Genomic DNA, 27,638 nt, shown 5'->3' with positions numbered 1-27,638 from the left:
CATATACGTGTTATGTAGTTGACAGGTATTTTGTTTGATTGGAATTCAGTGAGTGTTTCTATATCCTGGGCACGGCCAGGTGCTTTGTATTTTCTATGAAGACGAATTAACGCTGATTTGTAAAACTGGCTCGATTATAACCAAAATGAAATAAAAATCGGCAAAATCAACTACATCTGGTCTCCATATAATAAAAAGAACATTACACGTTGGTTCAAAGATATTAATTTTATGTTCTCGTGGCAGAAACGATATCTCACTAGTTCATTACGTTCACTCGTGAGATATCGTTTCTGCCACTCGAAGATAAAAATCTTTTTCGCAACCGTGTAATATCCTCTATTTATTGCAAAGCTCAAGATGTTTTCCATCTTAAGCTCTTTTTATAAACTTTGATTATTGGCTTAGTCTCATTTTGTAATAATACAAGGTGTTGTTAGTAAAAGTTACACAAAGAATTAATTCTTAATGCATAGCGATAAGTGATTAATTCTGATTTTTAATGGTAAATGATATGATGAACTATCCCATCAACCTTTTGGTTCAGCAGTTATCATAGTAAAGAGCGAGTATTTAAAAAAAATAAAATGTCCTTTGAGCATTTTTTTTTTGTAAGTGAATCAGAAGGAATTAGGTGGTACCTTGAGCAGATCTTATCCTTTTCCTTGGCCATTCTTTTTCCCAGAAGCGGCGATCTTTTTGATCAGCGCCAAGTGTCGCGGATTTACCGCGATGAACTGGGGCAGAGTTAAAGGCCAGGTTACTGGAAGAAAGGCCTGGTTACCTGCTCAACTGGTGACTTTTTTGGACAACGTGGTTTAGGAACGAGTGTGGACATTTTTCGTGTGATACTTTAGATAATTTGTAGTGACATTTGGACCATTTGAAGTTCTGTTGTTAGACTCGGCAATATGTGATTCTCTCCTCGGCAACATGTGGTAGCAGAGCGAGGTTAGCAAAGCTTTCAAACGTGGAAAATGAGTGGATGTATTCGTCAGCGTTTGGGCCCGACGAAGAAGCGACTGAAGGATCGAATCGAACAGGCTGAAACCTTCCTTCAACAAGATGTTTCTCTGGATGATACCGAGGACAAAGCCAACCAATTACTCCTCAAGTTAGAGAGAAATCTCGAAACATATAAAGATTTACTGGAACAGCTACAAGAGGCATCCAAAGAGGACGAAGCTAAAAGCCAGCGACTGGAAAATGAAATGGAAGACTTCAGTGTTCTCGCGCTTGATGGAGACGAAGCTATTTGCGATCTTAAAACACTTCTGATTAATATTGCCAAACGAAAACAGCAGACAACTGAAAATGAGGGAAGAGAAAAGGAAAGAGCTCATCAAAGAGAACTTCAAATGGAAAAACTTCAACAAGAGAAGGATCTTCAACTGGCAAAACTAAACCAAGAGAAAGAGATTCAAATGGAAAAGATGAAACTGGAATTGGAAATGTTGAAGCAGAATGAAATAGACAAACAGCGTGAACATGAACTAAAGAAATTGGAAGTGGAATTGGAGGCTAAGAGAAAATTGATTCAAACTGAGCAGGAAATGGAACTCAAAAGAGCGACTACAGATACAGAACTTAAGATGAAAGCAGAAATGGAACAAAAACGTCTTGAATTGGAAAAAGAATTTGGCACTCCAATTACTCGTCACACTCCAACTATCAAGCTTCCCAAACTGGAACTTCAAAAATTCAATGGAGATGTCCTGAAATGGCAGGAATTTTGGGATTCATTTGACGCCTCCATTCACAGAAATCCAAATCTTCAACCTGTGGACAAATTCAACTATTTGAAAATTGAATTGGAAGGAGCTGCAAGTGCAGTTATCTCTGGGCTGGAGCTAACTAACTCCAACTATGAAGTGGCAATAAATTTACTTCAAGAGAGATTTGGGAGACAAGATATCAGGATGGATGCTCACTACTCAGCGTTGATGGATCTTCCTATCTCTTCACCTTTCACTGCTAAACTCCGTGAAACCTATGACACGATTGAGAAGCATCTTCGTTCTCTTAAAGCTCTTGGTGAGAATGTGGAACAGCCACATTTTGTTTTTCTGATTAAATCGAAGCTGCCAAAGGAAGTTGTGTCCCGTATGGAAGAGTACAAAGAAATGGAGGAGAAATGGACGGTGGAAACCATCCGAAAAGCTTTCAAACGTTATGTTTGTGCTCAAGAGGTTGGTGAGCGTCAAACTCCATTGATTTATAGTCCTGAAGACCAAGATACTAAAGTGAAGTCTCAGAACCAGAAATCACTGTTTGCGAAATGGCCTGGAGTTACAACTACTGGGGCTTTACTTTCTGGACATGAAGAATCCTCCACTGAAGGTCAAACATTGGGCTGTTTTTACTGCCAAAGAAAGGATCACTGGAGTGACCAGTGTAAAACGTATCCAACTGTTGAGTCAAGAAAGGCAAAAATCAAAGGAAACTGTTTCATCTGTTTAAAGCCAAATCATTTACTGAAAGAATGCAAGGTTAGCAAACCATGTTTCCACTGCCAAAGAGTTAGAAATCACCACAGAAGTCTTTGCCCAAAAAGGTTTTCTTCTAATGAAGAAAATGAAACTGTGGCTATGTTTACCGACCCCTTAATGGCACCTGAAACTGAAAGTTCGTTATTGGTTTCTGGCGAACAGGTACTGATGCAGACTGCACTGGCAGATACCGTGAACCTCGAGACTTCAAAGAAGCTGCCTACCCGACTTTTGCTAGATTGTGGAAGCCAGAGAACCTACATAAGTGAAGATTTAGTAAATAAACTTCAACTGAAGCCCAGCAATTCTGAAATCCTAACTGTCTTCACATTTGGCTCTACAAAGCCCAAGGAGCTTAAGACCACACTGGTTGAACTTGGTTTGAAATTAAAGAATGGAGAGACAATGAACATTCAGGCAAATGTGGTTCCGAAGATTACCGGAATGATTCAGAGGGCACCTGTCAATTCTGAGTATTTTGATCCCCTTGTAAGGGGATATGAACTTGCTGACACTCTCCCAAATGAACTAGAGGTATCAAGTGTCGAATTGTTGATTGGAAATGACTACTACAGTGATTTGGTTTTGCCAGAAAGAAAGAAAGTGAGACCTGGTCTGTACTTGCTTGGATCTCATCTGGGTTGGATTCTCTCTGGTCGACTGCCAACTGAAGAAAGCAAAACGTCAGAAATCTCAATGTTTCTTATGGCTGGAACATATGGTAATTCCCATCTGCAATCCTTTGTGGCTCCACTGGAGAGCTCAAGTGACCTTTTGAAACCAAACTTGGATGAATTTTGGAAACTGGAAACTATTGGAATCAAAGAACCTGTCAATGATTGTGATGATGATGAAGCCATTCAAAACTTCTATGACACCGTTAGAATGTCAAATGGGCGATATGAGGTTACTTGGCCATGGAAAGAAGAAAACCCCCAGCTTCCTGACAACTACCAACTGGCTCTTGGTAGGCTAAACTCTCTACTGAAACGAATTCAAGGAAATCCAGAGTTACTTGAAAAGTATGACAACATCATCAAAGATCAACTTGAAAAAGAAATCATCGAGAAAGTGGATGACGAAACTGAAGAAGGATGTAAAAGACATTACATTCCTCACCATGCCATCATTTCACCAGATCGAAAGACTACTAAAGTACGAATTGTGTACGATGCATCAGCAAAAGCCAAAAAAGGATGCAAAAGTCTTAACGAATGTTTGTATCGTGGTCCTGTCATCTTAGAGGATCTCTGTGGCCTTCTACTTCGTTTCAGGACTCACAAAGTAGCTCTGACAGCAGATATTGAAAAGGCGTTTTTGCAAGTTGGCCTCCAACCTTCAGATCGAGATGTAACTAGATTCCTTTGGCTTGAAGACCCCACTAAGCCACCGACCAAGGACAATCTGCAAATTTATCGCTTTACCAGAGTCCCATTTGGAGTCCTCTCAAGTCCCTTTCTGCTTGGAGCCACCATTCTCCATCACCTAGAACAGGTTGGAACTCCCACTGCAGAGAAGATTATGAAACACATGTATGTGGACAATCTTTTGACTGGAGTGGATTCAAGTGAAGAAGCAAGAGAGTTCTATTCAGAATCAAAGGAAGTATTTCAAAAATCATCCATGAATCTGCGAGAATGGAATTCAAATTCGAAGGAATTCCTGAATTCAATTTCAGAGCAGGATAGAGTAAAGGAAACTGTAACTAAAGTACTTGGAATTCTCTGGAACACTGTTAAAGATCAGTTGATAGTCAAAGGTTCAAAACCAGCAGAATGTTCTACTAAAAGAGAGGTGCTGAAAAACATCGCTACAGTTTTTGATCCGGTGGGATTCTTTACTCCTGCAACTCTCAAAGGAAAGCTTTTCCTCCAAGATCTGTGGGCCTTAAAGAAAGAATGGGATGAGAAACTGGATGAAGAGATGCTTCACAAATGGATAAAAATTCAAAACGAGATTGAGTTGATCTCCATGGTAACCATTCCAAGATTCATTGGTAACTCCAACTGTCAGTTGCTATGCTTTTGTGATGCTTCGACCAAGGCTTATGCCTCTGTTATCTATTTGAGCTCTGATGCTGGTGTAAATTTGCTCTTCAGCAAATCAAGAGTGGCGCCCATTAAGAAACTAGGCACACCTCGACTGGAACTTTTAGCAGTACTTATTGGTGTCCGAATGCTAAAGTTTGTGCAAGAGCAACTTCAACTTCCTGTGGAAAAGAAAGTCCTTTGGACAGATAATCAATGTGTCCTTCACTGGATCATGAGTAAAAAGCCGCTATCAACTTTTGTTCGGAACCGAATCCAAGAGATCACTGAAACAAAGGACATAAGTTTTCGTTATGTCGCCACCAGTCAAAATCCAGCAGACTTAGCAACGAGAGGAGTCTCAGCACAAGATCTGAGCAAATGTGAACTTTGGTGGCATGGCCCAGAATGGCTTCTGGACAATGAGAAAACTTGGCCAACTTGGGATGTCCCAGAAATTACTAAAGAGACATTGGAGAAGATTGAGAGTGAAACAAGAGGTCCGAAAACCTTCTATGAAACCTCCACCTTGGCTAAAGAAAGTATCAATGGAGGACAGACGGAAGACCAAAACAAACCCTCACCACCCACTGCACCCTTTGGAATAGATGAAAGGAAATACTCTTCCCTTCTTTGGCTTCTTCGAATTACGGCATGGATGTTAAGATTTGTTAATAAAGCTAGGAAACAGACAACCCAAACTGGAGAGCTAAAGGCTATCGAAATTATGGAAGCAAAGATTTTATGGATCAAGTTTGTCCAGAAGACCAATTTTCCAGAAGCATTTAACAACAAGAGTGGAACTGTGAACAAAAAGGATTACAAAAATCAACTTGGGATTCAACTTCATGATGATGGACTTCTTCGTTGCCATGGAAGGATGATTCACGCTGAACTACCTCTTGAGGCAGTTTATCCAATACTTCTTCCCAAAAGGAGCCCTTTCACTTCATTACTCATCAAAGAATATCACCAAAAACTCTTTCATTCTGGTGTTTCTCATACACTAGCTCAACTAAGAAATCAGTATTGGATTCCTCAGGGAAGAGCTGAAGTAAAGAAAGCAATTCATGGCTGTGGTGTCTGTAAAAGATTTCAAGGTGGACCCTTCAAGCTTCCATCAATGTCTCCATGGCCCAGAAAGAAAGTTGCAAAATCTGCTCCCTTCACCTATACTGGTTTAGATTATTTTGGTCCCCTTTACATCCAATCTGGAAGTTCAAAGAAAAAGGTTTGGGTATGTCTCTTCACCTGTGTCACTGTCAGAGCCATCCATTTGGAACTGGTTAAGGACATGACTGCTGAGCAGTTTCTGCTTGCACTCAGACGATTTATAGCAAGAAAAGCTAAACCTGCACAGCTTATACTAGATAATGCCCCACAGTTTAAGCTTGCAAAAACTGCCATTGATAAAGCCTGGAAGGAAACAGTTTCAAATCATGAATTGCAAAGTTACACTGCCAACCAAGGAATTGAGTGGAACTTTATAGTTGAACTGGCCCCTTGGATGGGGGGATTTTATGAAAGACTGGTTGGCACTGTTAAGGGAGCTCTCAAGAAATCGATTGGCAAGATTTGTCTGACTGAGGACCAGCTTGAAACCATTCTGACAGAAGTCCAGGCTGTTATCAATTCTCGTCCACTTGTTTACGTCGGCGAGGACTTTGACTCCGGATTTTCACTGACTCCAGCCGATTTCTTGAATCTCAATCCCCAGTCTGGAGTTCCTCTAATCGAGATCCATAACTCACACGATCCAGACTATGGAAAGAAGAGCTCAGCTGATAAGTTACTAGAACTCTGGAGTAAAGGTCAGCGACACCTGAACTCGGTTTGGAAAGTCTGGAGAGATGATTACTTACTAAGCCTCCGAGAAAGAGGGCAGACACACGTAAAGGGCCCTCGAATTCAAGCCGCAGAAGAGCCAAGAGTGGGCAGCGTAGTGCTTTTAAAGGAAGATTTGCCACGCGGAATCTGGAAAATGGGAAAAATTATAGAACTCATCTCGAGTAATGACGGAGAAGTTCGGGCAGCTAGAGTTCTTCTGCCAAGCAAAAAAGTTCTTAACAGACCACTCAATCACCTTTACCCTTTAGAATGTGGTATTGGTCAGAAAGATGATTTGACACAGGATGGGGAACAGTCAAAGGAAATTTCCTCCACCACTATGCGCCCCACCCGAGCAGCAGCTATCCGAGCAAGGCAACTGATGCAGAATCTCCTTTCCTCGGAAATTGGAACTTTCTCCTGGGGGAGTGTCGCGGATTTACCGCGATGAACTGGGGCAGAGTTAAAGGCCAGGTTACTGGAAGAAAGGCCTGGTTACCTGCTCAACTGGTGACTTTTTTGGACAACGTGGTTTAGGAACGAGTGTGGACATTTTTCGTGTGATACTTTAGATAATTTGTAGTGACATTTGGACCATTTGAAGTTCTGTTGTTAGACTCGGCAATATGTGATTCTCTCCTCGGCAACACCAAGAATTAAAACTTTGAAATCTGATTGCATTCAATCCTGTTCCAGGAGCCCACGTTTTCCATGAAAAGCGGTCTGCCCGTTTCGCTGGACAAGGATAGGATGCGATTCTTGGTGCTGGACTAAAAACAACTGAAACCTCACTGATCTAGATTCTTTTTGTGAAATGTTGAATAAACTAATCTCAACAACGTCAGAAAGGGTAACCGGCTGCCCACTGGATCACTATTCAAATGGAGCGGACAGAACAAACTAATATTTCATGCGGAAAAGGGATTTATCCGGTGGGTAGTGTTAACCACCCTTTGAAACTGGGATCTGATGGTCGAGAGGTTAATCCTCAAGGCGCCATATAAGCTCTAAGGCCACAACAGAACTTGGCTTATAATTAGACAACGATGAACTTGGGAACGATTAGGTTTCGTAGAGAAATTTGACATTAGTTACTATTTAAGCTAGAAAATGTTTTTTTTTTTTGAAAACATAATTGAAAAAAAAAATAGTACTCTACTTTTTACCAATCACGGGCCTTCTCTCTATTCTTCACGCGCATCTTACTCAGTCGGTGTTGTTGTTGGAGAATCAAGTAACATAGTATATATATAGTTAGAGGATGCACTGTACAAAGTAAAAAACTAGTAAGTTTAATTTTAGCTAACTTTTAGTTACAAGCTCATCTGCAAGTCTTATTTCTTAGTAACATGAAGTATCTTGATTCCGAGAATAATATTGATGTGTCCCTATTTCTGATTCGTTCATAATAAAAATTATTGATAACAATTTATTATTGTAAACTGCTTAAAAGTTTATTACAAGCATTTAACAAAAGAGGTTCTATTTTCTTCAGGCAAATTTGCCAACATTTGCTCTATTAATTTACCTCACTATGTATAAAAATATAGTTATCAGCACGCTTTCAAATCTGCGCAGAATACGTACAGAATACGAATACAAAATACGGAAGTATGTCAAAATGTTTTCAACACAATTTAGTTTCAGGATTTGCAGGTTATTTGTATTTACTACACAACATAAAGGGATGGTGTTAAAACTAACGGGATATAAAAAGTACTGACTGATAAATACATAGCAACTGTCAACTAAAAACCAAGTACAAGTTAAAAAGTCACCTCTTTTAATCGCGCATGCGTGCTGAGATAGCAGAAAAAATATTTTATTTACAAGTATTATTTATCAAGGAATATGAATCTAAGTAAGAGAAGTTATTAGTCGCTGCCACAGTAGCGGAGATTACATCCCGGTGTACCACTGAAGTAATAGATATAGAAAGAGCCGCAGTTTCTCACTTGAATGTTGGTGGACCGGTAACAACAGTTTGAACTATAGTGAAAGCAGACCTGCCTGGTTACTTTGCCGTCAGCGACTGTAGGATGTCCACCATTTAACCAGCCGGTTGCAGCAGTGCCACACCTGTATGTAGGTGGACATGAAGTAGGCATTCTAGTGCCTGCACCTCCTTGGAATCGATACCAGCCATTGAGAGAGCTGTCACACCAACTGGACCGCTTTTCGACGTACGTAGTTTTCCTGTCGCTGCCGGTCAGACTTGAGTGGCTTGTACATTCTACAGCCCAAAATCAACAGTTGAAGATTATTTATACAATTAATGTAACTTGAAAGTAAGAATTCTGCTGCTCGGCTAAACTTTAGACAATAGCGCAATAGGTCTGTGTATTTGGGGTGTGCATTAGAAAAATACTCTTTGCAATTTACTTCAAAACTTTTATTCCACCGTGAAAGCCACAGGTCATGTGTTCCTTTTTTTATTTCTGTAAATGATTTATTAAGGTTTTTAGTTAAAACAACGACATTACTTTCAGAAGCCAGGCCAGCAGCCCTGAGAGTAGATCCATTAACGCCGGAGAAAACGAGGCCCTTTCGTCCTCGAAGAGTTTAGGAAGGGGGTTTTGGCTGGGCGTTGCCGGGCAGATGTGGTGCCATAATCTTCGAATTTTAGACTTATTATATTGTGTTGATTACCTAGCAGTAAACATCTTGTTACTGTTGAGAACTCATTTACTGTATTGGTTTCAGTTTTAGATTACGGTATCAGTTTAGCGACTGAGACGGTCAGAGAATAAACACGTCCACTGTTCAAATAATAATAGGGAAAGTATGTGATGAAGTTTGAAATTATAGGCCTTAGTACAGTGACAGCTACTGTTTCTTTAGTCAGAGTAACTAAGAGCAATAAAAGCATTCTAGAATGCAAAAACGAAAAAAAAAAAGAGCTGGATTTTTTTTTTCATATTGATATCTTGGTGCAAAGCCTCTCAAGAAGATGTTTATTTAATTTTACATTTTAAGCATATCAAACTCATTTTAATATTAAGGTTTTTGCAACAAGACTCGTTTTGAAAGAGAGACAAAAAGCAATTCGCCTACGTCACACTCACATGGTATCTACTGATTACCACTTACCATCAGTTACCACAAGGTGAGTCCTGGCCTCAATGGTATAGTGATGCACCTTTGCTTCACAGATGTAAATTCCAGAATCAGCTTCACTGAGTGAAGAAATCTGTAGAGTTCCTTCGTTAACTTTCATTCGTTCCTCTACCCAGGCTCCCTTGGACCGTTTCCAAGAAATAGTGGGAGTTGGATCACCAGTTGCAGAGCAGGTTAAAGACAAGTCACTCCCTGTAAATTTAGTGACTGTATGGGGTGGTCTTGTAATGAATTTCGGAAGCGAGAAAACAACTAATAAAGTAACTGCCGAAGTCTCTCCTAAAGCATTCTTCGCTTGGCATACATAGGAACCAATATCATGTTTTTCTACAAGGCCCACAGTCAGTAATGCCCCGTCCTGAACAATTCTGTCTTTAGCAAGGGAACCTGGTATCTTCCGCCAAGTGAGAACTGGTGCGGGAAAACCAGTCACGTGACATTTTGGAAGCGTGACGGTTAGTCCCGTCTGGGCGTGAGTTGGACCTGGAGAGAGTTGAATACGAGGAGGTGCTTTTAGGAGAAAAAAAGAAGGCTGTTAACCACTTTTATACGATACAATATTGAGATGGACCAAAAAAGTAGGAAATTAAACAAAGTTGCAGTCTTGGTTACAAGAGTCCAAGAGTGTCTTCATACTTGGGTGGAGAAAAGAGTCTGAATATTCATGCTGGGTATATCACCATAAAATTATGACCTTCCAGGATAACTTTTATCCTCTTGTATCAATTGGCCAGGCTCAAAATGTTCCTCTCAAACTGAATCCCAAACGCACTAATCATTCATTATGCCAAAACGCCTTCCACCATAATTACTACAATTACTAAATCAAACATTGATCTTACCTTCTACGATCATCATAGCGGTTTTGTTTGCAGTGCCCAGCAAGTTTCTTCCAGCACAAGTGTATTGCCCTGCGTCATCAAGTGTCACGTGACGCACTTTTAATCTGCCATCACGATCAAAGTGAAAACGATCACTCAAGGGAGCGCTGTTCGCCCCTAACCACGTGACTGATGGTTGAGGATTTCCGCTGACAGAACACTGGAACACAGCGCTTTGATTTTCCTTGACTGTTTGATTCGTCGGTGATATTACTACCGTGGGAGGTGAAATCGATTCTCCGGGTTCTCCCTTTGCACCGGGTATACCACTGGGACCCGGGACTCCTTGGATTCCCTGTTCCCCCTTTTGACCCGATGGTCCAATAATTCCCTGCTTTCCATGCGGGCCTGGTTCTCCTCTGCTTCCACGTGACCCTTTTTTTCCCGTGACTCCACGCGGCCCTTTTCTACCACGTGATCCTTTAGGACCCTGCATTCCCGGCGGTCCTTGCACGCACATTTGTTCTTTGGGTGAACAAAATGATCGTGACGTCAGAGAGTTTAAGGTCTTGTTTATCTCACTTCTGACTGATTCGATAGTAAGCTCATCTGGTTTTGTTTCAGCCCGGCGGGTTCTTCCGATATGAACTGTGGATAAATAGAATGAATGATGGAATAATGAGAACAATTAATAGAACACGTTGATTGTTCTTACTATCAAGGTTCGCTAACATCGGCGCGGGCCGGAGTTTCAGTTTCCTGACCTTTGCGGACTGATCTCGTTAGCCTTGGCTTTACACCAAAACCATTAATCCGACATTTGAATAACTCGAAATTAATACATTTTCAAAACTGTTTTCGAATGCCTATGATAATTTCACTTACTCTGGGGAACATTTTCAACGGTTATTACAGAAAAAGACGCACTGTCAGTGTTGTTGATTTAAATAGATCTTTCATTTATACTAAAACATAGTATGATAACCTCTTCCTTTCAATCCATGAAGTATGCTTTGATACCGAGACTAAACAGTGGGGTAAACAGTATGTATTTTTAGTCAGGTTTTACTATTTTTGCCTTTTGACCTTATGTCTTCCTGCCGGGCTGAATACTCAAGACACGCAATGAAAGCCCAAAAATAATGGCCAAGAAAATTAGGAACAACATTATCAAAAGTCGTGTTCATTGATAATGTTTAACGTTTTATCGTTTTAACTATTTTACGGCTTCTAAAAGTGATCAAAATCTTATTTCTTCTTACTACATCAATACATGTCAAGCATTCGGGTGATGAGAACTACGAAATTGATAAAAAGATTTCTTCGTGTTCCACTGAACCAAGAGAAAATTGTTTTCTCTTGACTGAACAAATTCTCGTTCTCATATGAGAAAGAGTGCTAGCACTTTTATAGCATTGGACTTCAGAAAGGATTAAAAACGTCTTCTAAGTATTTATAGTCCTGCACATACAGAAATCACGGAATAGGAATTTTATAATTTCCGAGTAGACTACTGAACGACTTGTTACGTTTTAACTGAGCAGTACAAAAGCATTACCGTCTGTCGCATGTTTCTCCTCTTCAGTAATCTTGTGATCAAATTCTCCGGCAGACTCGACCCTTTCAGAGTGTTTGAAGCTTGATGCATCGGTGGAAACCTTGATCAGGTTCTGAATATGCCGTGCGTCCGTCACAAGATCTTCAACAGTGTGAACTCGCTGGTTTATAATCTCAACGCGAACCAAGGCAGCGGTACAGATCAATAAAGACACTAACGACACGGGACAAACAAACTTAGATGAACAGCTGTGAAAATCACGAGCACTTGAGTGTTCTTGTTTCTCGGCCATGACAAAACACTGGCGTCGTACGATAATGCAGCGCTCCTTGTGTTGCGGTGTAAAGATACAAGCCAAGACGTGTACGAAATGTGACTCTTGTGTTGACAGTAAACCAAATCAGCTCACAGTGTTAGCGGATGTCTGAAGTATTCACTCATGACGATAAATGAAGGTCAAAAGTCTTCATCAATACCATTGCATATGGGTATTCTTATCAGAAGTAAAATTGTTGTGCGTGAAAACATCTAAAACTTCTTTCCATTCCTGGAATGGTTCCATTGGGCAATCATGACAGTAGAACCCCGATAACTCGAACACCACACGTACTCAACCTAACTTTCATGGATTTGACCCTACTTTTCAGTCATTTTACTTGGTTAACTCGAGAACCCATTAATTCGAACTAAGTTCGTTTCTTTTGATCACAATTTTGGTCAAAGTTACCCCGATAACTCCAATTCCGATTCTTAGAACTCTCCACTGTTGCCCATTGATTAGAGCAACGAACAGATCACGTATTTGATAGCCATCAGTTTTCCACTCTTATTAAGAGAATTTATGATTGTATTAGAGTTTCTCACGAAGTAAGTTTAATTTTCACTGTACTGTATACTGAAGTGCTGAAAAATCAGTAAACTAGTTCGAGTTACCTGGGTTCTACTGTAATAGAAGTTGTTTTCCTTTATGGGTGCACAGCGTTTTCTTACTGTACAGCGATGGGTGGTGGTTTTTCACATGTTAGTTTTTGGCAAACGATTGACCTATTCTTTTCCCCGTTAGCTTCAGTCTTTGTGTAGAATGAGTACATTCCATTTTCCAAGTCAGAAAAAAGTAAAAACGAAAATATCGGGGTTTTTTCCTAGAACACGCAATCCTTTTTGTCAGCACTAAAAATTACAGCTTTGAAAATCGTTCACGTGCTTTCGTTCAAATCATCTAATATAATTGCAATGAATTTCCAGATCCCACGTTACCCTTGACCAGCGGTAAGTGCAATACGCTGGATAAGGGAAGCGTACGCTCTGGGGACAAGCTAAGAATTTGCTTCACCATACAAATGAAAAGGGTGGATATTTACCAATTTACCAAGCTGCGAAGTTTTAGTATATACCTTACAAGTTGAATAACTAGCAGTCTAAAACATCACTTTTGGTAAGCAAAGTGACACGCGAAGGCAGCTTGTTTCCCTTTAGATGCTCGGAGGTGAATAGTACTTTGCTAATCACCTCCGAGTTAACCAATCAGCGCGCGAAAAGCAACCTCGCGCGTTCTCAGGGCTTTTCCCTTGGTAATTTGGAACCAAATTACTAAGGGAAAAGCCCTGGGCCCGCATGGGAACGAGGTTGGCGCGAAAGCACTATTCACTTTTGTGGTATATACTAATTTAAAATTATGTATTCAAATCAACAATAAAAATGAAACTGATAAGATTGTGAATTCTCGGGTTTCGTGGCTTCGCTGCTTGCCTCTCGATTTTTTTCCTTCGCTGGCCTTAACTTTTCTCCTACAACCATAGATAATCTTTAGGAAAGAAAGAGACTATAGTGAAGCAAAAGGGAAAACAGTGGTTAATCCGGTTAATATGACTATAATTTAATTGTCAACAGTACCATCTACACATTGCAAATATTTCTTAAAAGATTGCATCTGGCATTGGCATCCTAAAGCGTAGCAGGTCTTTTGCTCCATTTAAGACATTACTATGTATCTATAACTCTTTAGTACAACCCCATTTTGATTATTGTAGTGTCATTTGGGGGAATTGCAATAAAACTCTGGCAAGCAAACTACAAAAACTTCAAAACCGTGCTGCGCGTATCTTGACCTCTTCTTCCTACGATGCCAATTCTGATGATCTTATTGCAAGACTTGGCTGGAATAAACTCGATATCCAATTTAAATTTAAAAAAGCCGTCATGGTCTATAAATCACTCAATGGTCTTGCACCTGACTACCTGAGGACAATGTTTTGTATTAGTATAAATCTACTAGCGTTCTATCACGAATGCTGTTCTCTGATTGGCTACGCTACTCACTATCTATTCTGTTTTAGAATATAGCCGCTGTATACACGCGATGGAATTCTAGCGGGCATTATTTTTAATAGAACATAGCTGAAAACTATAGAAGCCCGGTACCCCGGATGTGCGAATTGTTTGTCGAATTTCGCTGAACGACTTCGTCGCCTTCGCATCTATTCTCTTCTTTTGTTATTTAAATGATGCTTTAAAGCAGCGAGTTTTTTATCAGAAACGTTTTACCTGCTTAAATGGAAGTAAGACAGTGCCAAAGGAAGCGACAGATGAAGAAAAAATCGTTGAAATTTGTTGTTTTTCATTGGAGTTGTATACGCCACTATTTTGCCGTAAACTGCCCGGAATTGATTGGAAATTATTTAGCAAAACAAGCCGGACTCTAGAAGCGCTTTGAGGTAAGAAACCTACCTTTTTAGCCACAATCTGAAGACAGAACACTCCACTTTTGTTCTTTTTAAATCGAAATAAAAGGCGAATTTGAAAAACTTGCTGCGAAACGAACGCTTGAAAATTTTTCATTTGAATGAAATCGAAGTAGGCTTAACCAAACTTGAATGCGTAAATATTTCAACTAGATTTGTCGGCTTTGTGAGAATCTTTTGGTAGTTGGAGAAAGGACTATATAAATAGGAAATATCAATGAAATGGTATCTTGGTTTATTTATGAAGAAGCCGCCAAAGAAAAGAATAAACTAAACTTTCACTTTTACCAATGTTGCGTGCGTTTGTAAAATGCCGTGAGCCGCCGCGAGTCTTGTAAGTTCTGTGCTCTTTTTAATGCTATATTCTAAACCCACTAGAAGATGGTTTTCCTATCACGGTGGGCACAGAATGACTCAAAATCGCTCGCCATTCGTGTGACTAATCGCCATATTGGACGAGGTCTATTTTCGGCAGACTGGGTACGAATTTAGCGGAGCAGGAAATGACGTTTTTTAGCCCTTCCCAGAGGGCCCTATGAGGTCGGAAGCTCAATGCAAGGAAGCCATCTTTGAAGTAGAAGGAAAGAGCTTTAATTTGGTACCAAATAAAGGTAGGTTTCTCTGTTTTTGTAGACATCACGGCTTTGATATTTTAGCCGCTTCGTGTTCCAGTGCTTCTGAAATGAAAAGTGCCTTTTTTCGGCTCCATTCATTTCCGTCAGTTTCTGCTAAAACCTTTTGATTTTGCCATCATAGCATTAAGAGTACGTTAAATTTCGATCGTATGTTTTTAGTTTTTTAAGAAAGAAGCGTGCGCCTTCAGGGTTACTCGTGTTTAACGGTGTAATTTTGCGATTACCTTCGAACAGATATCAACTGTTCTAGAGACCAACTGGCCTGGCGTTTACCTACCTCCAGCTTTCTGGGTGTTTCTGCTAGTGAGAAAATGACACGAGAAGTATCCAAAGTTCGAAGGCAGTACTTTACTACAATTTAACTTGATTTTGTTTATCAGGTAAGCTCAATCTAATGTCTATTTACTATATAAACACCAGTGAAATACCAGGTGAGCTTTCGCGCAAAAAATTGATATCTTCACACGTAAAACATGCGGAGATAACCGTTACTATGGTTACATAATAAATCGCTTTCCAAGTTATAATAAATAGAATATTACTTGGCTGCTTAGAGATATGAAATTTCTCTTTGAGTTGAGTGTTGAAAAATATTCCACTTGTTCGCTTCCCTATAATTATTTCCCTGCTGAAATATTTTTCAGCACTCAAAGAGAAATTTTGTATCTTCGCACAGCCATGTTATAGTGAATTTTGTTTTAAAATATATCTTGTTTGCTGTGTTTATGAAATTTTGTTTTTATAAGCACAATTACAACAGTACACACACGATACCGTAAACTACTAGTACTGTAGTAGCCTTGAAATTTCTTTCCGGCAGGCTAAAAAAATGCAATTGCTTAAATTGCTCACACACTGAGAATCACATCATTTATTTCATCATTGTCTACAGTTCACATATATGTCTTTCGTATATTCACTATGTCAGTACTAATACTACTAATAATAATAATAATAAAACCTTTGTTTGAGTGTCAAAAACTAAAATAGCAGTAATTAAACCACTAAATGGGGACACTTTAAAGTAAAAGAAAAATAACAAAATCGAAATATCCTAATAAATGCTAAAATCGGTTAAAATTGGTTAAAATATTTACAATATATACAAGTTAAAATACAAGATAAAATATTTTCAATATGTACAGTTAAAATACAAGCTAAGAACTTACATTAAGAACTACATAGAATACAATTAGCGCAGCAATTATCATTCATTAAAATATCTAAATCTAGCTTACGAATGTTTTTCTTAAAAGATGACAGTGTTGGTAAACTCCTAATGTCTAATACTCTTAACTATATCAAAAGGGACCAAAAGAACATTCAGTTGTGATAATCAAAATTCCATAAATCATTTTCAATAACAGACATAGACTGATTGTTTAGATTTCTGTTGGCAATCAATAACAATAGATTGTCATATTGTTGCACCACTTCTATGTTAGCTAGATATGACCTAATCAGTTTTTAAAGGTTATGTTTTGCTCTTAATAGCCTTCTATAATTACACCATTGTGATTGCTTAACACTTTTTTTTCTATATGCATATGATGATATATGATTAACCCCACTACATTAGAAATGTGCCATTTTGATTCTTACTTTTTTTTACTTTTCTGCATCTAGGAATTGACTGGGGAACCAAGCCAGGGTCACATCTACTGGAAGCTTGTTATTATTTTATTTAAACAGCATGCAACCGCATATTTTTTTAAATAATTTAACTGACGAGCTACTCTATGGGTGCCCATGATATTTCCCTTTGCTTTTCTCGTAAAATAAATTGCAAATATTTTCTGTAGTGTTTACAAGCTTTGATGGTTTTATATCAGAGTTTTCAATTTGATCAAGCAAATTTTGGTCAATTTCAGCTCTTCGCTTCAATCTTGAGATCTTTGATTTCTTCAGAAATACCCATAAAGAGGCTCATCACTTATCTTTCAAGCGAGCAAGTATTTTTTAACAGCAACATAGTGAATGTTTAAGCTGTCAACATATCAGATATTTTTGGTTTGGTTTATTAGACAACAGCTGTGTTAAAAATATAAGCTGTTACCGGTAATCACTTAGCACAAAAATAGATTACAGTGAATGTGTATGGTATAGAACAAGCTAGGTCATATATTTTTGGCTCAGGAATGGGGCTGTTGAATCTTAGCTTAATAAACTCAAAATAGTTAACGAGACAGCAGCTCTATTTGCATCTTAGCTTAATAAGCTCAAGATATTAGTTTAGACAGAAGCTCTATTTGAATCTTAGCTGAATAAGCTCAAGATATTTATTAAGACACAAGTTCTTTTTGGATCTTAGCCTAGCTCAGGATATTTACTAAGACAGTTGTATTATTTTAATCTTAGCTTAGCTCAAGATATTATTAAGACATCAACTCTATTTTTAATCGTTGATGTACTTTGAATATATTTTTAGCTTAGCATTATAGAATACAGTTGATGTGTGTACTGTAGATTTCATATTTATTAAGGCAACAGCTCTATTTAAAAAATTTAAGCTGATTGAATATATATTTTGTATATTTTAACTGAGCAGAATTTAATTAATAACAGAATACATTGAATGCAGTGTCTACTGTTGAACACATGTCAGTCATTTGCTTAAGATATAAATGCAACAGCTCTATTTGTAATTTATTATAGCTGTTTTTTATGTCTTTTTAACTTTGATTTATTTTATAACAGCTAAACAACTTAGCATTCTAGAATACAGAGGTTGTGTATTAATACAGTTGATCACAGGTCAGTCATTTAAGCTCGATCAATATATTTATTAACACAACAGCTCTTTCCATTTTTTTAACTTAGCATAATTTATTAGCATCAAACTACAGTGAATGGGTACTCTGTTGAAGACCGGTCAGACATTTTTGGCTCCATTTATTTTTTTGATTTTTTGAAATCTTGGCTATTCTTCAATTTTTGCTTAGTATTTCTTATGGTAAAAAAGGTAAAGTCTGTGTCCTAGCCAAGTGGCCCATTGCTTAGTATTTCTTATGACATACAGTGAATGTGAACACAGGTCAGATATTTTGAGCTTGCTATATATATATATTTCTCAACAACATATTGATGTATGTGAAAGATAATATTTAAGGTTAAAAGCTGTTTCAGCACTTGAAGAAAAAATGGTTAACAAATATAAATTGAATTTTATCTTGTCTTGTATTGATTATTTATAATTATGGGGAAATGGGGTATGACTTTTTTGTTATACCCACCCACAATGTCTGTTACGAAGCGCTTCTGAAGGCTTAAGGGTTCTCAAAAGCCCCCTAAAAACATTAAAAAGATACAAAAAAATTCTTTATTCTGATGTTGTTAACCCCTAAAGGTGGGTGTAAATATTTTTAGATTTTGGTATTTGTTAGGGATACTGCAATAACAACTATGGTTAGAATTATTCTAGCCATCGTTTTAGAATTTAAAGGCAGAGCTTTCATTTCTCTGACTATGGTATATATGTTGTTTAACTGACAAGCATTCTTGACCCCTTCATTTGGGAGACTCCCACAGTTGTCAAAACAGTATGATATTTTCATAACTTTAATAATTGTCATCTCAGCTAAACTATCCACTTCTTACTCGTAATTATTTATTCGTTTGCAGAAAAACACTACAAAGTAAAACCGTGCGAACAAAATGCCGCTATTTACACAAAATTTGGTGAACACCGTGATGATAAGGGGCAACTGCGACTCATGAAAAAAATGTTGTCCACAGCATAAGCTTAAGTGCATACTCTCCAAAGTGAAAAGTTAGGGATAGTTTGCCTTTGCTTAATTTGTACAGAAAATTCCAGTTCTTCTTTTCGGATGCCAGGACGGATACTCTACTGCCCGATTTTTTTTCCTGTCAAAGTCCGCTTGAGGTATTTGTTGACAACATATAAACGCTCTGTTTCATCAGAAAGGAGAGAAAAAAGCTGCTAAACTGGCCGTAATGTAGTGAAAGAAATTGTTTCTGCCTTTTGAGTTTTACCAAAGGACACAAATGGGGACAGAAAACCCATTTTGAGCTTTAGCCACTCTTATTATCACGGGAAAAAACTTTTGGAATATCGTCCATTTCACCAACTTCATCCACAGAGAGAGCCGCCATTTTGAAATAAGGCGCCAATACCGCGCGTAACCGCTGAACAAAATGAATGGCGAACTTGAGCGATTTTGAGTCATTCTGTGCCCACCGTGCTATGTCCTATAAGAAAATAATGCACTTTTGAGGTCTAGAAAAGCAGCTGAATGCCCTCGCCTTACGGCTCGGGCATCCACTAGCAGCTTTTATAGACCTCAAGCGTGCATTATTTTCTTTTATATAATAACCTGAATTCTACGCGCATTTTGATTGGTTCTTACTTATGATCTATCAGAGTACAGACACATGGATGACGTCACGCGGTGGTGTGACTCGCGCGCGTGATCAGAGTTCATAGTCCAAATCAGAGTTGTCGGTAAAGTTTTTCAAACTTGCGGGGCCACAACAAAGCAAAAAAGTTCAGCTTAATTACAAATCTTCAGTGAGAAACAATACGCCAAGCATCGTTCACTTTTCGAAGCATTTAACTGGGCGAAACAAGCTTGAAAAAGACAGTGAATTATTCGAGAAATTATCCGAAATCTGTATGAAAGTTTGACCGATGTTGTACAGTTGGACGACGCCACGGAAAACAAACGAATTGGACGAATTGTGGTTGAACGCTTCGGTTAATGCTTACAGATTTGAACCGAACTTTCCAAATCGGAATAAAGGTTAGTTTTTTCATTGACTTTCAATTGACCATTTTTCTGTTTATTCAATCGGATTAACAGTGCTTCGTGTTCAAGTTAACGAAAACTTAATAGTGAAATCAAAACAACTTAGCTCATCGGTACGGCAGCATTGCTCACACAGAAGTATGCTGAAGTCTTGTGTTATTATATAAAACAAATAGATTTCATTTTGCCGTGCGTCTGTTCAGTAATAGATCACAGAAGACGTCAAAATGTGGTATGAACATCAGTGACCCACTCGGCTAGCGCCTCGTGGGCCACTTCTCTGTTCATACCACATTTTGACGTCATCTGTGATCTATTACTGAACAGACGCACGGCAAAATGAAATCTATTTGTTAAATAGAACATGGAAAACCATCTTCTAGTAGGTAAGTAGAAGGTGAGTAGCGAAACAGCGTGCGGTTGTCAACAGAATGGTCGCCGCTTTTTCGCTTTTAAATTGACCGTAAGGAAGGACTTGGATTATTTACTATTCCAGGCGAAGTTGGAGAAGATAAAGACTGTACCGAAATATGTAATGAAGATTTTACACAGTAAGAAAAGCAATTAATATTCATTTACGCTTTTAAAAGCGGGCGAATCTATAATTTTATAACATTCAGAGATGCGTTTTACCGACACATTTTGTGGAAATAAAGTTTAAAATGTCTTTGCAAACTAACACAGTTTCATCGTCACATCGAGGAGCAGTAAAAGAAAGGCTTAACAGATTCGACCTGCAAGTTTTTTTTTATGCATCAATAAGACTTAAATAAAACAACAAAATTGAAAGCGAATTCAAGGTTGCGGGCGACTCGTTCAACTTTTCATAAATTTCTTATCGTTCACGTTTCCTACATTTAAAACAACTTGACTTCCAAAGGGCTTTTTTAAGTCAATCTAGCTTTAAATTGTCATTTTACAATGAAAATCCGGCTTTTAGTTCAATTTCTAGCAAACGACGGTTTAAATATATCGATCGTGAATGAAATGCAAAGGCGCACACAGAAGCTAAACAGTGCAATGTGGTTTCTTCCTTGCGAACAACTCGCTTAACTTTTTTTAATCTTAAATTACGTTTTCGAATTTAAAAAAAACTTGACTTCCAAGGGCCCTTGTACGTCAGTACATCTATCAATCGTCATTTTACAATAAAAAAACTTGGCTTTTCCTTCAGTTTCGGGCATATGACGGTTTCAATAAATCGTGAATGAAATGCAAACGCGCACACAGAAGCCAATGCAATGTGGTGCAGTTGTCAATTATCCGCGTGTTGTGTGACTCATTTACATCATTATTCAATAAAAACGAGAGCCTGTCTTGTTGTTAAGTTTTGAACGTCTAGTAGATTTATACTAAAACAATTAGATTATTCGCTCTCGATTTCTATGTGTGATAGTTGATTCGGGCTTCGCCCTCATCAACTATCGCCCTCATCAACTATCACACGTTAGCATAACCACACTGACCTACTATTGGTAATCGCGCAATCTGATTGGCTACACAGGTGCCTACTATCGATCCGTAGAAGGCTCTCGGAGCGCGCGCTTAGTTTTCGCTGAATTTTATCAATCAAAACCTTCAATAAATCAATTCTAGCGATATTCTAAGTTTAATAGATCGGTCAGTGGGTTATGCTAACACAATTAGACGGCTCGCTCTCGGTTTCTACCGGCTTTTGATAGTTGGCTCGGGGCTTCGCCCCTCGCCAACTATCAGCCGGTAGAAACCTCGAGCTTGCCGTCTAATTGTTAAATAGAAATCTCGAGCTCATAATCTAATTGTTAAATAGAAGCGATACGTGTACCTATTCACTGAGAGGGTCCGCAGGCAAACTAGCTATTACTGCTATTACGCTCCCCCGCACTAATTTTCTTAAAAACAGTTTTAGCTTTAGAGGTGCGGTGCTGTGGAACAGTTTACCTGTCAACTTACGGCCAAGCACAAACTCTCACTAGCTTTAAATCCGGCTGCAGCAGTTTCGTTTTTGGCTAGAATCAATGTGAATATTAACATCACACGGCATTCACGGAAAGCAGGCATTACTTTTATTATATAAATTATCGCATCCTTTCTTAATATCATTGTAGACGACTAATGCAATTTAAATTTATTATCTAAAATAGGTATTAAGTAATTTTAAATAAGTATTATGTATTTTAATTCCTGATGATTTTACCGTGTTGAAATAAAGATCAATTCAATTCACAAAACTGTTTGTTTGTCTTTGTGCACTACCAGTGATTTTGTTTGATTTGAAAGTTCGCCATGTTTGTGTAGCTTTGGACTTCCAGCCGCATTCATGATGAAATGGTGATGACATGAAGACGAACGCTGATCCGACATTTCAAGGGCGGGTTCTTCGTCCCTATGTTAAGGATTTTTTTTGTTTAGAAAACAGAGTCTTATTTACATGTAAGTATAATCTAGTGAACGCAGTTTTTATGCAAACATTTTTAGAAAGGCATTCAAACAAACTTCACGATTCTTTTATTTTAGGCAGCACTTTGTTTACTCGCCTGTCTCGCTGCACAGTTCAATTATTCACGTATTCATTTGGAATTCGCTGATGATCGCAGAAGATGTATTCACTTGCTCACTGTAAAAAAGCGAATATCTGGAAAAGTTAGCGAAAATTATGAAAATTTAAAAAACATTCGGCGAGGGTGAAACCGCTCTTTTTTTGGCAGGATAAAAGCGCACACTTTTCGTCTAGCTGCGAAACGAAACAGAAGAATGTTTACTTGTAAATGTGTTATGTCTAGCTGCGTATCCATAACTTTGAAAGTATCATATATGGCACATTGAACCGGCGCCTTTCTCGTATCTTACTTCAAAACAAATACGAAAATACGAAGTTACTAAAGTTGCGGTCGAAGATAGTAGGTCCCTGCATTGAACGTCCTTTTGACTTCAAATTCTATGTCATCTTGACTTCGAAATGTAAATAGCGGAAGGCAATACGGGGAGTAGGTGGTCTGTTCTTTGTGTGATGCACTGGTCTTAAAACCATTTTTGACAATTAGCTACAATTATTTTCCCGGTCTTAAATTGCCCCACACAATTATTGATTTTTAGCTGCGACTCGTGCCTGCTGCTCCGTCGCGCTCATTTCTTGGCTTTCATAACATGATTGTCACTCAGTATGTTATTTACAATTGTGCAAACTACTTGTTTGTTTAGTTTTCGGACAAGAAAAATTTTCTAGTCTCGGACGTAGTCCCAACAAATGCGGAAAACCTCATGACCAAACAAAGAGAGCAGAAGAAGACGCAACTTAACGTTTCTCTTGTTTTTATATACAAGTACAGGGATTTTTATCACCACAAAAATGCGACTCTGTTTTATCGCTGTTTTCTCGCTCGCGTTCGCGGTATTTACGTTGTGTGGCGCGAAAATCACAAACACCACACCAGTAAAATCCGCTAAAACCGACGGCCAGACCATCTTGTGTAATCAGTACAACGGACAGGACGCTAAGACTCACGAAGCCATCAAGAAACTGGACGAGAAGATAGAAGCGATACTTAAACTGCTACAGGGCAAGCCTTCTAATAATCTGGGTAAGGTGAAAATTAAAATCTCATTGAGATTTTAAATTTTAGTTTCGGTCTGTTTTCACAAAAACAGACATTGGGTATCATGCTTGGTGGAATGACGTGGCATTTGGTATAAATTTATACATCAACCGAAAAAATCGAGAAAGCAAATTAAGTTTACAAATTTTTTAGATGTAATTAAAAGACACCTGGCAAAGCCTTTCGACGATAGAAGAGACATGTAGAGCGCCTGCCAAACCAGAAATTTTAGACTCATTTTTAAATTAAAAGCTAATGCGAAATATGGTTTCAAGACCACTTAATACTCACTGAATGCATCTCTACATAGTTCTTCTTAATGTGTTTTGGCTTTCCTTAACTTCTTTACGGTGTTTAACATCATTTCTATCTTGCTGTTCGCTTTATAGTTCGCCAAAAAATATAGTGATTTGATTTTCTTTCTTTTAGCTTTAACGTGCAAGGACCTTTATGACAAGAACTTGTAAGTACTAAAATATTTTAGATTTTCGACGCTCAGTTCAGTTTGTAAGAACATATCCAATTTTTTGGAATCGCCACTTATTTCGAGTTTTAATTTGCCTTGCTAGAATGAAAAAAGAAAATTGTACGTAAAGCCAATACCACCAATTTTACTGAATGGTTTTAAGGTGGGAGCAGTATAGAAACGAGAAACAAAAAACCTTCAAATAGTCTTTGTCGAGAAGCTAACAAAATGGTGAATTGCTTCATGTACTATGTTATATTGGAGTAAGCTTGCATGTGGAGGCGAAGACATAGAATCAAACAATTAACTGTTTTATGTTCATGTATAAATCCACGCCAAATAAACTAGACTAGATTTGTATATCCCATGTATGCTGAAAATGTTCTGAGCTATTTTGCCGTGAATACTAGCAGTGAGCGCCCACAGAAATAAAACCCACACGAAATTTTCGCTTAAGTGCCACGTAAGCTCACGTAGATGAATCGATCTTAAAAGAAAGAGTTTCGTACCGGAAAAAATGCACTGATTACACTGATAATATCTATTAATACTTTATCAGGGGCAAAGAAAACAAAGCCTACTTACTGAAAGTAGGGTCTGTGAAGATTCCCGTGTATTGCCACATGGCGACTACTGGCCTTGAAGCTTGTGGAGGCGGCGGGTGGACCCTTGTCATGAAGATCGATGGCACAAAGGTACGAGTATTATATACAGGAACGCTGGCATTTCTTTAAAGTAAGGAGTTTTGATTTGAGCTGTGATCGCACACCTCACAATTAGCTCCTTTTTTAATTACGCCAAAATCGATATCACAGCTAAAGATAAAATTGGAGTGAGCGTTCAAAGGCTAAAAATCTCTTCTCAAGAAAATCATTGAAGTCGGGTGTACAAGTCATAAGGTAACATCGACTGATCGCCAGGCTCAAATTATTTAATAATTGATACTGTTAATCAAATTCTTCTAACAAGTATTAAGCGGTAAATTTTCTTGATTTTTGTCTTCAAAGTGCACAATATTGTAGGTTTTGGACTGCAATCCTTTAGAGTTTCTACTAAAACAATTAGACTACTCGCCCTCGTTTTCTATGAGCAATAGTCAACTCGGCTGCGCCTCGTTGACTATTTGCTCATAGAAAACTTGGGCTCGTAGTCTAATTGTTAAATAAACTAAAAAAATAATAATAATATATGGAACCATGTTTATTTACGTCAAAAATCCGAGATTGAAACATTTTATAGCAGGTTGAACTAAAATTTTGCAATGTGTTCAGTTAAAATCTGCTAGGGCTTTCCACAAGTTGCTCGAGATTTCCCAAAAAGTTGCCCGTAATTTCTCAAAAAGTTGCTCAAAAGTTGCTCCAAAAATCCAAAAAAGTTGCTTCTGATAATAAAAGTTGCTCCAAAGTTGCTCCAAAAAATCCAAAACGCTGCTTCTAATCAAGAGAATTTCTCAGTTTTATGCAATTTCTCAGCAAAAGAAGTATCTAAATAACATATTAAGGGAAAAATTTTTTAAATAACAAGGATTTCTTTAACTGAGAAAAATCGTGAAGATATCAATGACGTCATGTTTGCTGACGAGATTTGTAATGTTTTAATGCAAAATGAGCCGAAAGTTGAAATGTCTTCAGATGTTCCCCGAAAGTCTTCGGCAAACTTCGTAAATCTTCGGAAACGTTCGTATTGCCTTTGGAGAACACTCGGATAATCTTCGGAGATCTTCGGTCTACAAATTGCTCAAAATGCAACAAGTTGCTCGAGAGGAAAAAAGTTGCTCGAAGGTGAAAAAGTTGCTCGAATCATGAAAAGTTGCCAAAAAGTTGCCGAGCAACTTGTGGAAAGCCCTAAAATCTGCCCACCAAAAACTCTTTGTTTTTTTTTATTTTTATTTGTTTTTTTATTAATGCATTTACATAAAACAAGACATTACATAATCGATACGCTACTTACAAAAAAAGAAGCTTGTACACACACACACACACACACAAAAAAAAGAAAATTGCATTGACGATTACAGTGAGTACATTCAAACATAACTACTACTAGTGCTTTTTTTACAGTGTTTTTTCCTTTCTATTGTTATTTATATTTTTAGATAATAAAACCTACTGGTAACAACGATATTTATTGTCTTAAGCATTTCTATTAATAGAAGACCAAAAACTCTTTGTTAATTGTTAAGATAGACAACTAATTCTAAAACATGTTCTATTCCTTCTAAAACAAAAAAAAAATATATATATATATATAAAAATATCTATACTTAAAAAGTTATATATTGATGAATGTCCGAGAAAGTTTAAAAGGCTGAAAAAAATATTAAAGGTTTTTATTTATTGTTATCTAGAAAACATTTCACTTCGACTCCAAATTCTGGACCAACAAAAACGACTTTAACCTGCCAGGAGGCCAAACTGGGCTCGATTTACAAGAGACCAAGTTGCCAACCTACTGGAACACACCCTTCTCTAAGATCTGTCTTGGCATGAGGATCGGTGGCCAGATTAAATTCACTGTCATCAACATGCACGCCAACTCTCTGTACTCACTGATCGCTGATGGGAAATACCGCGCCACCTCACTGGGTCGTAACACGTGGAAGACGCTGATTGGTTCAAAGGCCTCCTTGCAGCACAACTGTAACAAAGAAGGGTTCAATGCCGTCTGCAGCTCTTCTGGCTCTTCAAGAGCAAGAATTGGTTTTGTTGGTAACAACCAAAACGCTTGCAGCAGCTGTGACTCCAGAATCGGGTTTGGTACAGCGGGATATCCTGAAGATGCCAACACATGTGGAAACGTAGCAAAGCACGGGACAGATAATGGAGACCGATTCATCAAAATGATGGGCTACATATTTGTTCAGTAGCAGCTACAACTGGCAACAGAAGTCTTCCTAAGTCAAAACAGAAACTCTTGATTTTTGTTAGTGATAGAAAGTTTCCGGCCTTTGCATCGAGGCTTAAAGATTTGTAAAACTGAGATCAAAATAAAATACACGTGGAAGATTTACAAGCCTGATTATTTCCATGAAGTAATTCGTTTTTTTGTTCGCAGTGTCAAAACACACGACCTTAGATGGAAATGCAGAGTATACCTTAGTTCGAGAAATGGTTGCGTAGTAACGCAACCTTGCCTGTTATTCTATTTCATACATACTTTTTCAAACATACCGAACTGAAAAAAAATTGTACTACACATCATAAGACAATCTGCCCTTTGCATCCCTCCCCCCCCCCCCCCCTTCTCTTTTCCCAAGGTAAATTTCTCTTCTCTCACTAGTTCCAGCGAAGTCCCTAGTGTTTCGATCGGCGTAAAACTGTTGAGTGACGTCACAACTCATCGTGATCACGAAATAGTACCAATCCCGTCCCAAGAGCCCACTTTTCTTTCAATTATCACCAAGAAAGTGGAATCTTGCCAAGTCCGCGATTCATGTACTTCCGGTCGTTGTGTTATTCCTCTTAAAGCTGATTGGCTGACAATCGATAATGAGCACTCTGCGCATGCTTTAAAGCTCGGACTCCCCAGAGGCCGCGATCCTTCTGGTTTGCGCCAGGTGTAGATACGTCATGTAGTTATCATATTGGTTTGACTAAATCCTATATAAAGGACATTA

At 38.3% G+C, this 27,638-nt stretch overlaps 3 protein-coding genes, 1 long non-coding RNA gene and 1 pseudogene across 4 annotated transcripts; 4 read left to right on the top strand and 1 right to left on the bottom strand.

Annotated features, from left to right (window-relative positions):
- Positions 1-1,211: 1,211 nt before the first annotated feature.
- On the top strand, positions 1,212-6,794 carry LOC144664900 (uncharacterized). Its single transcript, XM_078526105.1, has one exon. It carries the CDS (start codon positions 1,212-1,214, stop codon positions 6,792-6,794), a length of 5,583 nt encoding a protein of 1,860 aa, XP_078382231.1.
- Positions 6,795-7,717: 923 nt separating this feature from the next.
- On the bottom strand, positions 7,718-12,421 carry LOC144665237 (uncharacterized). Its single transcript, XM_078526441.1, has 4 exons — positions 11,840-12,421; positions 10,303-10,929; positions 9,434-9,970; positions 7,718-8,576 (listed from the first exon to the last, which is right to left on the bottom strand). The coding sequence occupies exons 1-4, from the start codon at positions 12,129-12,131 to the stop codon at positions 8,218-8,220; spliced, it is 1,815 nt and encodes a 604-aa protein (XP_078382567.1). The 5' UTR covers positions 12,132-12,421; the 3' UTR covers positions 7,718-8,217.
- Positions 12,422-12,838: 417 nt separating this feature from the next.
- On the top strand, positions 12,839-21,973 carry LOC144664899 (uncharacterized; annotated as a pseudogene).
- Positions 15,033-18,378, top strand: LOC144665440 (uncharacterized). The gene is made up of 3 exons (XR_013572933.1): positions 15,033-15,191; positions 15,450-15,595; positions 16,842-18,378. It is a non-coding gene; the product is annotated as an uncharacterized LOC144665440 (long non-coding RNA).
- Positions 21,974-22,915: 942 nt separating the features above from the next.
- On the top strand, positions 22,916-27,025 carry LOC144665330 (putative skeletal organic matrix protein 5). Its single transcript, XM_078526566.1, has 4 exons — positions 22,916-23,541; positions 23,986-24,019; positions 24,582-24,717; positions 26,370-27,025. The coding sequence occupies exons 1-4, from the start codon at positions 23,310-23,312 to the stop codon at positions 26,886-26,888; spliced, it is 921 nt and encodes a 306-aa protein (XP_078382692.1). The 5' UTR covers positions 22,916-23,309; the 3' UTR covers positions 26,889-27,025.
- The last annotated feature ends 613 nt before the right edge of the window (positions 27,026-27,638 follow it).

This window comes from Oculina patagonica, chromosome 9 (assembly GCF_052425735.1).
Source record: "Oculina patagonica isolate OP01 chromosome 9, crgOcupat, whole genome shotgun sequence".
NCBI lineage: Eukaryota > Metazoa > Cnidaria > Anthozoa > Scleractinia > Oculinidae > Oculina > Oculina patagonica.
Note: the sequence above shows the minus strand (reverse complement) of the source record. Positions and strands in the feature narration are given on the sequence as shown.